The following is a 13734-nucleotide window of genomic DNA, read 5'->3' as shown; positions in this document are numbered from 1 at the left end:
CTCTTTGCACTCCTGGTTGATCTCTCCGCATCTCTTCTGCATTTATAATACAGATGGTAGCAGCCAGAAATTACTACAATTACTGTACCCACCTCTGCACCACTTTTATATTTATTATGCAGTTGACAGAAGTGGAATCATCAGAAGAGCATTAGGAAAAAAAACCCCCTTGATCAGAACACTGCCCTGTCGGTGCCAGTCAAGGGCAGGTGCCAGCTGAGACTTGCCTGAGTAATGCCAAGTAACACTGTGTGCAATCACCCCCCCCCGTTAACCTGTAAAACATTTAGGTCAAAATATATAAATGAAAGGAATATGACATTCAGCCATAATTTCATTCGATAATTCCACAATCACCTAGTTTAAGAAGAAAGCAGTAATTTTCCCCCAGCCACGCATCTTTAAAAACAAGTAAGGATTCAAAGCGTAAGCACAGCTGCCTATTCCAAAACTAGCACAGTTTACTTTTAGAGTCCTCTTATAAACTGCTTCACAGACACAGCAATTTCGGAGTCCTCAAGTAGGATTTGAAGGGGACAGAGAAGAGAAAACATGCTCAGCCTTCTTTCTTTTCAGGAGACTTTCACGTGAAGTCCCTCTAAACTCTGTGAAACCTGCACCCCTACATACCCTTGACCATCTCCCCCACAGCCCGGAGATCGCCGCTGAGAACAGCTGCCGCAGACCCAGACGCGGTCCCTGGCTGAGGAGTCGCCTTACGGGCCCCTTTCGGACCGCCTGGTGCGGGATTTTATGTTCCAGGGCCCACCCGAGTGGAGAGGCTTTGTAATTAATGAAGAACCTCATGCCAAAACACGCGACGCCGGCTGGCATTCACTAATCGTACCACACGTGTTTTCATACGGCACTTAATACTTCCCTACCATACCGTGGAGAATTACTTTCTCCGGGTGGAGAAGTCCTGAACAAAGGCTCGATGTAAGCTGGCTTCTTCCATCGCAGAAAGGAAAGGTATCGCTGCTGTGCCCAGAAGAGCTGTTTAAAGAGAGGAGCTGTTCTGTTGAGAGTACCCCCTACGTCAAAAACTGATGATCAGTTTGGAGTTCGGGCATTTAAATGAGCTCCGAGAAGTGACTGACAATTTTTAGTGCTTATCCCAAATTAATAAAAAGGGGTCTTGATTTTTGCTAGTGGATTTGTTTCATTCAGCTACACTAAAAGCTGTCGAGATTAATCTGGGCCCATTTATGGGAGAGTGGTATTTACTCGGGTATGACACCAAGAGAAACCGCTTTTCCTTTTGGTGCACAGCGATTTCAAAGCACGTAAGAATGGAGTTTATAGATGCAGGGCTCGGGTTATTGCCAGTAAAATACAGTTTCGAATCAGCAGCCGCTCTGCTAACTAACAGTCACATTTATCTGCGCCGCACTGCGTGAGGATTTGGCTCGGGGGAGATCTGTGGGGAGTAGCTGTCTTCGCCGAGATCTTCCTTTACCATGTTTAGACAGGTTTGAGTTTGCTCACTACGGTTACCGAGAATTTGTAAATTATCCTCACAAAAGACCCAAGAGCGTTCAAAATGTGTCTTCTGTGTCATCGCGGCTTTCGTAACATCATAAATTTGTAAGTCAAATGTAGAGCCTCACTCCGGGTAATTTCCATTAATTCTTAAAAGGTTTTTCATGGGTATGTTATTTTCACAAACATCTGAATTGAAATTGCAGCCTCCTTCTAGCATCTAATATTCAGCATTGCAAAATCCTGGTTGCATTTATTACTCCACCAATAAGAGCTTCTCTCTTTCCCCCCCCAGGGCCGATGTATCAACTTCACCCGAGTTCAATCTCAGTAGGAGGAGAAGAGATACCAGGAGGAAAGACAGCCACATTGCCACTTTTCAACCAAGCAGAGAGAACCAGGCGCTTCCTCGCATTTCTTGGATCACCTTCAGGCCCGAACTCAGAAGGTTTCTGCATTCCCCGCTGCCGGGAGCCAGCACTGCCGTGCCGAGCTCCTGTGTTTCACCCGTGCGTTGATACAGTGACAAGAAGAGACGCGTTGACCTGCATGCCTATGCTTTTACAGAACACAAAGGGGAGAACACAGACACCAAAGATGAGAATGTCTTTCTATTTTTGTTATTTTATGTGTTTTTTTAAGGACTACAGATTCTCAGGACGTCATGTGCTTTTAGCGGCGATGCAAAGTTTCGCCGATGCAGAGGTGGCACGTGTTATTTAAAGAGGGACTAGTAGCCAAAGGCGGAGGATAAAAATTCCCACCAGGCTAAGCAAGCGCAAGAGTCGAGTGCCTTACAGCGATGTCAGATCACAAAACCCTTGCGAGCCTCCCATCGCATCGTGCCTTACGGGAACCTTCGGACTGGAAATCTTGTCATTCTCACACTGAAAAGTGCACACGCATGACAAAATGTAGACAGGATGCCTCAAGGTATTGGTAGCAAGCAAGACTTTGCCCTTTAGTTTTTGAAGACACCTTTCTTTCATTATGCACCCGGGACAGGAAGAAAATTAATAGAGCGTTATTCCGCGGGAAGACAGCCTGTAACCAGAGATCTTGAGCCGAGTTTGAGGGACTGATGCTTCAAGACCTTGACACTGTGGCTGGTGGTTTTTTCCCCTTTCCTGCATTGAGAGTTCAGTAGCGCATAAAACATCATCATCTATAAACATACCTAGCAGTCGCAGGCTTATGTAATTTTTTTTTTTTTGTAGATTAAAAAAAGCAGTAGCCACCAAGCTGGTATCTCAGGGTTCCCCCCCCCCCCAATCTCCAAGGGCTCTTCAGCGTCACAAGCCAGCAACTCTCTTTGCATGAGAATTTCAAAGTTTAATTAATATAATTAAAGGCAACAGCAAGCAGCAGCCTGTGAAGATTTTGCTCATCTTTTTTATGCCTTTTGACATTGAATGACCTATTACTGTATGTGCATTACTCGGTTTTCGAGGGGGCACCGAGCATTGGTAAAGATTCAGCAGTGGAAAAAGACCTCCTTCCATCAATTTAGAAATTAAATTTACGGGAGCGCCGGCCATCACAAAACATTGACAATGTATGTATTATAATTTTTTAGAAAAACCAGTGTCGTGTCACGTCGACGATGCCAAATTATGTTAGCGTGAGCGGAAACACTGTGGGGGAGGAAGGAGGGAGCAGCTGAAGAAAAAGGCTCAAATGATCCAGTCACTTTCGATACTGTACTTCAGACGCAAAATGGATATTCGAGTCGAAACCTGACAAAGCGCGCCCGCTTTGATGGGAACTGGTATAGACAATGACCAGTGGCTGGGTCAGTGGGATGTCTCTCTGCGAGCAGGGAGGCTTATCAAATGACACTAAAAATAAGTTCAGCAACCATCACGTTGGAGGGGAAAAGGCGAACATTTCACATTCGGTGGGCATGAATGTGCGCAAGATGGAAAGAGCAGTGCGAAGCATCCTGGTCTAATTATCTCCTTTGTGCTCTACGTTGAAATTGCAAGGGACATAAATAATTCTCTTGGTCGATGTCCAAATTCGCGGCACTGCCCAAAGAAGCCTTCACATATATCCACTCGCTTACATCTTTTGCTTGAGTTTATTCATGTCACTGGTAGCCTCATCATCAACAGCCGTGTGTGCACATTAGACTATAAATAAAATTACTACCTAAGTTTCAGTGATTATTTCCTTCTTCTTCTTCTCCTCCCCCCAGCCTCCCATCCTCTTCACAACTTAGACCCTTCATTTTGCCAGGCACACGGTCACTCTCGACACAGTCTTCAACAGACAGCCCGCTCTCCTGTGGCCCCGCGTGGCGTGCCGAGAAAGCCTGCCACGGCCTAACTCAGGGGCTCCCGACTGTTCCACAGCTGTTGAGAACCTGCCAGACACCGGCCCGTACAGTACGTAGCATCAGTCACGTAAAGAGAACGATAAAGCGCCCGCAGAGATGGCCTGTCGCTCCTGTACCTCGCGAGTCACAGCTCCGATACCACTGGCCGTTGGTTGGGGACGTTTTAGCCCAGTTGCGTACAGACGGCTGATTTTATCCACGAAGCCCAACCGTCAACAAGTCTTTGGCTTATTTCAAGCCACTGGTTACAGCCTCTGTGTACTCTCCAGCCTAACTCAGTATGAAAAACCAAAACTAGGTAGGTTTGGTAGGACACAGGTGAGGTTCTGCACCACTCCTCAAGATACTGAGGAGGTACAGGCAGAAACACCGATCTCATCAGACACCAAGTTAAAATAAACTCTGTTCCGTTTTACTTATTTTTCCTCCATTTTTAATGTAAACACGACACTTCTTTTGGGATATCGCTGAATTGTCAGCTTACATTTTGAGCAGCGCGTTGCGTAACAGGAAAACATGCAGATGAAGAGGATTTTTTCCCCGCACGTGTATCTGCTGTCTCTCAAAGAATATCTGTAACAAGTAGAGCCACAGAAATAGAAATCCACTAATAATCTTTTGTCCTTTCTAGCTGTCTATCCATATTCATTAAAAACCGTGGAACGCGCAATTTTTCACACAGCGGCTGATACCAAGCAAAAACGTATTTCAGGTATCTACATTGATTTCCCCTTCTAATTGCCATGATATTACAGTATGTTACATTTTTCATTTAGCTGAAGCTAATACCCTAAGAGTTTCATTATTCAGTGTGGAGTATCTGTCACAAATAATTTGGGGGGCAAGAGGCATAGGGTAATAATACTTAAAAATCTACTGGTTCAAAATGACACAAAGCAAGACTACGCTGGCACGAGAGCTCAAAATGCTTGAGAAAACCACGATCGGGAAGGTTGATAGAGTACATCCCTTGCACAGTTTCAAACCTTGGGTATCTCCTTACAGAAAGCCCATGTCCTGATGACATTATTGGTATCTATTTTAGCCTGCGTAAGAGAATTAACAGTCTCCTGAAACATTAAATGAGCATAAGAGTGATCCAGAAAACATTCTACTTAGTATGTATAAACTCCACACTCTGAAACGGTTCTTTAACAAGATGCCTGCTCTTACTTCAGTATCTTATTTCCGAGTCATAAAGATCCTCAAAATACAGATGACACAGCAACTACAGGCATTGGGTAGTATGACCCTTCACACGTTAAACTAGTTCAGGAAACCTCTGGTCTCTCAAAAAATGACGGTAGAAAGCGTCTAATCAGACAAGTTTCCCTTCTCAGGAAGGCGCAGGGTTTCCCGGGAACGCGTGCTCGAGGTTTCTGTTCCGTACAAAGCGAGTGGTTACTGCCACGGCCCCAGCGAAGGGAGCCCGAGACGGCCATTGCCAGGCAAGCCTCCCGGGCGTACCCACGCGTCCCCGTCCGCTGCACTGCCGTTTGGATCCTGCAGTCGGGACTTGGGACGCTGGTTTGGTCTCTAGAGACTTTCCCCTGGAAAGCAGAACACGCTTGGGGTTTTTATGTTGTAAGCAGGAAGATTAACAGAGCAAAGAAAAGAATCAAATCTAAAAAATCCTGCTGCGTGCCGATTTACAAGTGCCTGGAGAGGTGACAAGAAGAACAATTCTTCTCCCGAGGGGCGCGTTACTTCACTTACTTGCAAATGCCTCGTACTGCACAGATGCCGAGGATTCATTTGCTTTCATTATAGTTGAACTCCAAGTTCTGCCTCAGTACCGGTACACACCTTGCTCACAAAGACAGTGCGCTGACAACATTCTGTGGATGCACAACATGAGACAAAGTAATTATGGGGAAGCGAGTATCAATTCCGGGGGACAAGAAATAAAATCTAAATGGATTCTCACCCAGGTGCCACCAGCTACATTGGAACCTGTTTCAGATGCAGTACAACTGAGCAGAAAAAACTGAAGCGTTAGGAAAATGCAAAGTTGCTTTCACTGTCTTGATGCTCGAATCCCTGGTAATCCTAGATGTCTGCAAACGCTGTTCTCAGGCAAGCCGTTTAAACAAAACTGGGTCTGCATGAGACATAAACAGCACTCTGTAATAATCTCTCCATTATTTTTAAGAGATTTATTGATGCTCCTTTTACTTGATCATGCGGAGAAACAGAACACATACCTCACCACATACGAGAGTACCATCAGCAAAAAAAGCACATCGGTGAAAATGTTTTTTTTTTTTTTTTAAAGAGCAACGTACAAAATGCCCAGAAATGCCACCAGCCAGTCCTTGAGGAGCTCCTGTTACCACCGAGACAAAGCAGGATTTGTAGGAACAGGAAACACTATTGTGGCCAATAGGACATCCTAAATATAACAAGGCTGTTTTTATTTCATACATTTGGATAATAGCAGAAATTAATTGGCTGGAGTTAATAGGAAATAAAAACGAAATGAATTTTTCACTGTTCCCTTTCAGTTGTTCTTTAATTTAACAAGAACTACAGATTTCATCAAACGTTAATCCGCTGGGCTTAAACCAAAGGAGAGGGGTCAGGCTGATCCAGGGGGAAAGGTAAGGGAACTTTCTCGAGTGCCAGGGTGCAGGTTCATTCCGAGTCACGAGCACGGCATGGAAGCCCGGGCTGGCTGGTATAAATTCATGCCGGTATTTTTCCTGCAGGAAATTACCGTGCCGCATCTCCCCTCTTCTCATCGTCGTTAATGCAACACCACAGCTCTGCGTTTTACATACTGATGTTTACTTAACGCCATCATATTCAAACGTTCTAACACGCCCGCGTTGTGGGTGCAATCCTAACTCCTGTGTGTGGTGGTGTTTTCTTTTTTAAAGGCAAAAGATAATGTTATTTTTTTACCTGTCTCAGTAAACAGTACCTCATGCAAGTCACGTTTACATCCCTTCCCCGTGATTTCGATAGACTCTGAATAGACAGTTATCCAGCCTGTTCAAAATCCGTGGTGACATAAGACTGCACTGTTCATTGTTTTCACTTTTAAGCGTGTCCTTACAATTCTAATCATGTTGACGTACTCAAGGAAAAAAATAAAAAAGGTGAAAGCCACAAGTAGGGTAGGTTTTACCTTTTGCTTTCCCTCCCTGCACGTGGAAAGGGACTGGGGAGTTTTGTGTTCTGTCATTTTAGACAAAACATCTCTTTCCAGCTGCGGAGAACCGTCTCTTCTATTCGTCACAATTCAGGCTGCAGGGAAGGGTGAAGAAACTGAGTGCTATCAATTAGTTTTTTTCCAGGTGGGAAAAATACACATTTTATCCTGTGGTTATTGACTGCTACCTCGTGACTAAAATAACACCGGTCTGCTGCAGAACAGCTTTCTTTTTTCTAGCTCGTTGGGAAGCAGCGAAGGTGCCGTCACCATCTGTCTTCAGCTTTTAGCTCACTGGAACCTCTCACTCGCAAGAGGAGCCTCGGAGGAGAATTTCGGACCCTCCCATCTGCAGCGCTGGGAGGCAGGGCCCGACTCTGACCGCTCCCGCCTGCGTGTTTCCCGTCCCGCCAGTTGCGGGGTGCCCCGGGACGGTCTGCGGTGAGCGCACGCCGCCCCCGCAGCAGCTCATCCAGGCCTGCGCATCTCGCAGAAGCGCTACGGGCTTTTTCCTCCATCCCGCGGCCGCCCTGGCTTGGGAGGCAGCCCGTGGCCCAGAGCACCTCCCAAGAGGTAACAGGAGGAGCTGGGAGGAGGAAGGCGACGCCACAGCAACCTGACCTAGATGGAGGGTAGCTGCCTTCAGATGCGAGCGCGCAAGTCAGGGGTGCATCTCGCTACAGCCACCTTCTCTGCGCGTACGTGTTGTCAGGCAGAAAAACATTCGGATGCTCCCGGAGCTCGGCTTTGCGCTTCCCCGCAGGCGGAGCTCCGCTCGCCCGGCCCGAGACCGGGCAGGAGCGAGGACGGCCAGCAACAGGCTCCGCGGACCCGGTCCTCCACCGCAGCCTGCAGCAGGCCAGAGGGGTCCTTTCCAAGAGCAGGTTTGCCCGGTGGTGGGTGACACAGGAAGGTTAAATGCTCCTTCCATGTCACAAATTTCAGGCTGACGCTATCAGCAGAACGGGCATAAATAACGAGGTCACCTGCTGCCGAAGCCAAGCTCAGGCGTTACAAGAGAGAACGTTCCCTTTCAGGCTGCTAAGGGGGGTGGGGGGGCTCGCCATTGTCTTCAGCAAAGAGAAGAGGATCCAGCCCAAGGAGCTGAATTTGAAAACGGTATCATTAAAAAGGCAAGCCTCAAGCGTCCAAAGGAGACAGACAAGCTGTACCGAGGAGAAATTAAAGCAGGTAGAAATATACTGACCAAGAACTTAAGAGATTACAGTAGGCAAGTGAAGTAAATGATACATTTACTAATGAGCATTTTCTAAATACCTCCTGTGCCATTACAAAATTATTTCATGTCAAAATTTCTACTAAGAGCCTTATTAGACCTGGCATGTACTATTTTATTTCACAAATCTGTTTTGCATTGGCTCAATTAAAATTGTTATATATTTTTGGGTCTTGTGTAGGTGCCATCTGTTTAACAGTACAAGTGGGTCCTGTGATGCACTTGTAAATTTTCTGCTGCAATAATTTTTTTAATATAATGAGGGACTTTGGATACAAGAAACTGCCTATATTCAATGATTTTTTATTTTTTGGCAGTAAACTTACGACGATTCTTACCGTGTTACAAGGATGGCTCTGCATCCTATGGAAAAGCAAACAGTTGAACTACGTGTTTGCACCAAAGTCATATTATTTAATTCACACGTATTTTTTTCATTTGCTTGTTCCGCCTTATTTTGTAAACGAGCTTATTTTCCCAAACCGGAATCCATAGGATTGCTCTCAGCTGGTTTCCTACGGCTGTAGCTGCTGCCTTCTGTGCAGCTCCTTGGGCCACGTGTTGAAGTCAAGTCTTCACCCCAGCAACGGTGCAGTACAAGTGTTTGTAGGGGTGGGCCTGTCTGCCTGACAGATCGGGTCGCCTCGCCTATTTCAGCACAAATTTGCCTGTCACTGAAGTCCTGTGCAAGGGACAAAGAAAACGCATCTGACAACAAAGAGCCACAACAGTCGCCTCCAAACCCCGGGAGCTGCGCAGTTCCTCACGGCACCAGTGCTTCTGCAGGAACCGACCGATGGGGTGCTGTTGTGGGGGACGGGCACGCCACAGGAGACTTCCCCTACGGACAGACTGGCGCTTCCTGCTGAGCAAAGGTACAGAGGAAAGAGGAACGTTCGCCAACGTCAGATCTGCTGGCGAGCTGCTGATCTGGCTTTTGAAGCCAGCGTGCCAGCCCCAGGCTGAAGCAGCAAAAGCAGCCAGGCCCAGGACCTCCGCTACCGACGTGCTTTGGAGAACTTGGCCCCAGGCGTCCCAGGGAAGGAGGACGTTAGACAAAAACACAGACACAGGACGACGCTTGCAGGCCCGGACGGCACCAAGGGCCACTGCAGACCAGCTCGGGCCCGAGAAGTTGCCCGTGCCCGGAGCTGCACAAGCTCGAGCACACCTACCACACGCAGCTCGCACCCAAACCCGGCGTACTTGGCACGCGCTGCCGCCGCCACTGCTGCCGAAACCGATTAAAACAAACTACGCCAACATCTCACCAATGTGATTGGGAACAAATGCACCTTTTTGAGGCAAAAATCCCATCTGCACAGAAGCAGTTCGATGTGCTCTACAGCAGAGCGAAACCCGGTGACAAATCTCCTGGGAAACAGAACTAAAACAATTTTTTATACTTCGAGGGGTTTTCATTACGATTTTTAGCTCTTGCTATTATGTCACAGCCACTGAAATGCTGTTCCTAAATCACAATGAATTACGACACAGCCCCATACCCAACCCATTCGTTGGTTTTCCTTTAAAAAATGCAGTCTCAAATTTTTCAGCTAAATTCTCCAATATGTTGTAGGAGAGAAGTAGTTGCAAGGGCAACAATACTGCAGCTTATTTTGAAGTTCTCAGTTTCGCTCTCCGGTCAAGAGGGGGATGCCAGATTTAAGCACACCATTTATATATGTAGAACTGCTTTTTTCTCTATAGTGGATTAAGCAGTACACAGTAAAGCCTCCAGCTACCTGCAGAGCTGCTTAGGATGCTCAGTAGGACACTTCCCTCGGCGGACACCAGAGATCAGAAAGAGAACCAGCTCGTTACAAACTCTTCAGGTGGACTGTAGTACCTTGGCCACCTTGGATGACGCCCATTTTTTCTCTTACGTTCCCTGCACACTCACTGAGGCCTGACTGGCTTGAACGTGGCCAACACGTTTGTGTATCCCCAGCTGACGGCTGGCTGAGGACCTGCCGAGGGCACCAACGCCCGCAGCCTCCCGGCACTCCCAGAACAGAGCCTTCTGTGGTAACTGGAAAGAACGATGACAAGTTTCTCCTAACATCACACTTCTGAGATCTCTTTAGAGACATGGATGCACCCGAAGTACGCTGCTTCTGGATTTTCCTTACGAGACTGGAATCGGCCATGGAGAGATTCCTCCTTGACCAAATCACTTGCTTTAGCGCTTACTCAAGACCTCCGAAGCCAAGTACCACACCGGCCCCGGCCATCCGGCTGAGCACCAGCCACGTCCCTCACTCCCTTGGATAGCCGACCGACGGCGCAGGGAAACCCGCCTGCTCTGACCGCAGTGCTAGAGCAGAGCGGTTTAGTTACCGGGCGGCCGAACACTGCAGCAAGGACCCTGCACCACGACGACATACCGTCGCGACAGCATTTAACGCCGCAGCCCAAGATGCCTTTACTCCTTCCAAAAACCCCTCCGTGTTATCCATGCACTCAGCAATTCCTCGGTACTCGGGACAGCTGCTCAGGGTATTGTCAACACCCGGAATATATTGTGTCTATTGACAGAACTACAAAATGCTGATTAAATTACGTGCTTTAGCCAACCTGTGTAGGGAAAATTAATTGAACTGCAAAACTGATGGGTTCAGTGTTACCTTGTTGGAACGGGGAGGCTGGGCTATGTAATGCTTGATCTCCTTTTATTTGATTAGGCAAATTAGGAAACAACAGTGTGAAATGCATTATTGTACTAATATGATGTCCAAAATGTGAATCTCATTAGAGCTCTGGCCTTGATGCTTTTTATTTCATTCCTCTGTAAGCTGAGGAAGAATAAGTAGGCCAGAAATATATATTTTTCAAATTACAGTGGAATTGTCCAGTAATAAACATCATATTCTGTACAGGCTTTAGTCACTGGAACATCTTCTCATAAAAAGCATTTCTAAGCTTCTGGAGAAATTTAGTGCAAAACGTACTACAAATGGAGGAGACACAGCAGGTAGACGAGGTTGGAGCCAGAGAGCGTTATTTATCGACGTAAGGTCACTTAGAGCTGAGAGCTGCCTTTGAGAAAAGAAGCTTTATGGGGTGAGAGCCCTGGGGGCGTGGGGACACTGTAGCTCCCCAAAGGGACAGCTGAACCATCAAAAATGCGTTTTGCAAAACTTACCTCGGCAAAGGCGCATGTTATGGTTATTTGGGGAGAAAGAAGGAAGAAAGAAGCAAGGATGAAGGACCACCCCTGAGACGAGCTTAGGGGACAGCCAGCTGCCGTGCTGCAAGACCAAGGGAAACTTGGGCTGCCTCTGGAGAGAGCGTTGCTGCAGCAAAGCCTGTGCCTGCGCTCTCCGGGCTTGCCGTGGCACCCCCTCGCCACATCGGAGTCTCCGAGGAAAGGTTTGAATTCAAGGTCGCTCCATAATACTGGAGGAGAACAAACATATGGTGTAAAAGTAAAACAACACTACATTTCATCTGTAAAAGGTTTTTATGAGAAGAGCCAGTTCAGATATAAGTCGGTAAAGGGTCACTTCACAATATAGCCCTTCCAAATTGCAGTTCAAACTCGGAATTAATTATCCTTTCACTGTCTTGGGTTTTCTTTTCTTCTTTGCTTCACATTAACTGCAGCTGAAATTATTTTAAAGCAATGATCTTGAACGTCATGTCCTTCAGCTGGCCCTGAAAATCCATTTTCTATGGAAAGCCTCCTTTCTTTTCCAAGATTTCTGTGAGTGTATAAAGCTCATCACGGCTCTGGTTCTCTAGGGGTGTCAGATGCTCGAATAATACCCAGGTGTCTGCCTGCTGGACCAGCTCCAAGGTACTTTATTAGCATGAATAGGCCGATTTGAAAGCAGTTTAACTCCTTCGGCTTTCAGGGACCTAGCGTGCGTGTCCTGCAGCAGCAGCAGGACACTTTGCGCATGTGCACAGCTACAAATACACATTCCGAGTCATCAAGTTGTGAGATAAAAACAGAACATCAAGGGCAGCAGGCACAGGCTGGGACACGCCAGTCTGACAAAAGAGAAATTTTTTTCATGCAGTGATACCAATAAAAAAGTATCTTTAAGGCCAGAACTACTCAGAAACTCCCACACTTTCTGAAACGCCACTTTTCCCCTTCCTGTGTTAACCCTGGGCACAGCAGAGAAACAAGGTGGCTTTCCCGCGTGACGCCGCGCTGCTGCGTTTCAGGGAGCTGTTTACATACTTCAGCTGCTCTCAGCTCACAGCCAGGCGTGCGGTTTAGTTATGGCTGTCAAGGGAAGGAGAGCCTCTCAGGGCCACGTTTCTGGCTCCCACCGCCGTACCGGTGGGATTACAAAGCCGCACGCTCCGGCACAGCTATAGGGTTCCTAAGTCTACGTGTGGCAGGCTGCCACAATACCGTGCCGCACAACCACCACCACAAGGTAAGTCACTTGCTCAGCACACGAGGGGCATGTTGACTCCCTATTTTACCTTCCTATTCCACATGGTTTTCCAAGGGAAGGCAGAAAACATGCCATTTTATTGCATAGGGGATGGTCCCAATCCAAACCAACCTCTACAGAGGGAGAGTGAGAGCGGATTTCTGAGTTGACTTCAGGCTGGAAAACCTGCCTCTCTCCCTGCACCTACGGGAATGCTGCTGTTCCCCTTCCTCTCGTGAAAAGCTTCTCGACTTTTGCCCCGGGGCTCAAGCATGCACAGGGGGCCTGCGGGTACCGGTGTAAGCTGCAGGGAGATAACGCCCCGACCCTCTCTGCCCCCGAGCCTCTGGAGCTGCCTTCATTGGGTTCTTTAAACTCCCGCAACGCCTAAGCTGGAAGGACTGTACGAGCACAGCTAACGACAGAGCTCAAGGGGTAACAGGCTGCCCCTTCCCCCTTTCCGCCAGCCCCACGCGCTAACGGTGCACCCCCAGCCCGCGCTACGCCCTGCCCAAAGCAAGCTGAAGGACGGGTCGGGCAGGCGGTGGCTCCCGGGAGCCACACAGCGCAGAGATTTCCCCGTCCCTTCTCCAGCCCAACAATCTGTTAGGGGGTGTCGATGAACAACTGCTTCGGGCCGGATTTTCAGAAGCTTTTCACCAAAGCGTAACGCTGCAGCTTGGAAATAAATGGGACTTCGCCACTGACATCAGCCCACAGCCAAACCAGCGCCAAGAGCTCTTGAAAATTACTCCCCATGAGCTCAACAGTTTTCGGGAGTGGAAACGATCCTGTTGCACAGAGACCTGCCGAAATTTGGTGCAAGGGGCCTGTTTGTTATGAGGGTCGCCGCAGGCCCTGGCCAAGGGGCTTGCCAAAGGCGTGGCTGTGCGGGACGGGGGGACGCAGCCCGCCGAGGCGCCACGGGAACCATCCGACTTTCGGCCGAAGCGATGCAGCCTCGATGGCCAGCAGGCTGGGAGGGGTTTCCTAAGGGACTCACACATCTCCGCTGTCTCAGGGCTGATCTTGCCGAGGAGAAAGGTCGCTGGCGCTGACCATGGCTGCCGTGCATCAGCTGGTGAGGAGTGCCACACTCCCCTGCGGTTTGGGCATACTCCGAGTGTTC

At 48.1% G+C, this 13734-nt stretch overlaps 1 protein-coding gene across 1 annotated transcript in view; it reads left to right on the top strand.

The window, feature by feature from the left end:
* Nucleotides 1–3643, top strand: part of ANTXR2 (ANTXR cell adhesion molecule 2) — a 120211-nt gene extending 116568 nt beyond the window's left edge. The window contains exon 17 of the mRNA XM_075150467.1: nucleotides 1778–3643. Within this exon, the coding sequence (XP_075006568.1) occupies nucleotides 1778–1816 (39 nt within the window). The 3' untranslated portion in view covers nucleotides 1817–3643. The remainder of the gene's footprint in view (nucleotides 1–1777) is intronic.
* Nucleotides 3644–13734: the final 10091 nt, after the last annotated feature.

The sequence above is a fragment of the Calonectris borealis genome, chromosome 4, assembly GCF_964195595.1.
Source record: "Calonectris borealis chromosome 4, bCalBor7.hap1.2, whole genome shotgun sequence".
Lineage (NCBI taxonomy): Eukaryota > Metazoa > Chordata > Aves > Procellariiformes > Procellariidae > Calonectris > Calonectris borealis.
The sequence above is the reverse complement of the archived record's forward strand: the minus strand, read 5'-3'. Positions and strand labels throughout refer to the sequence as shown.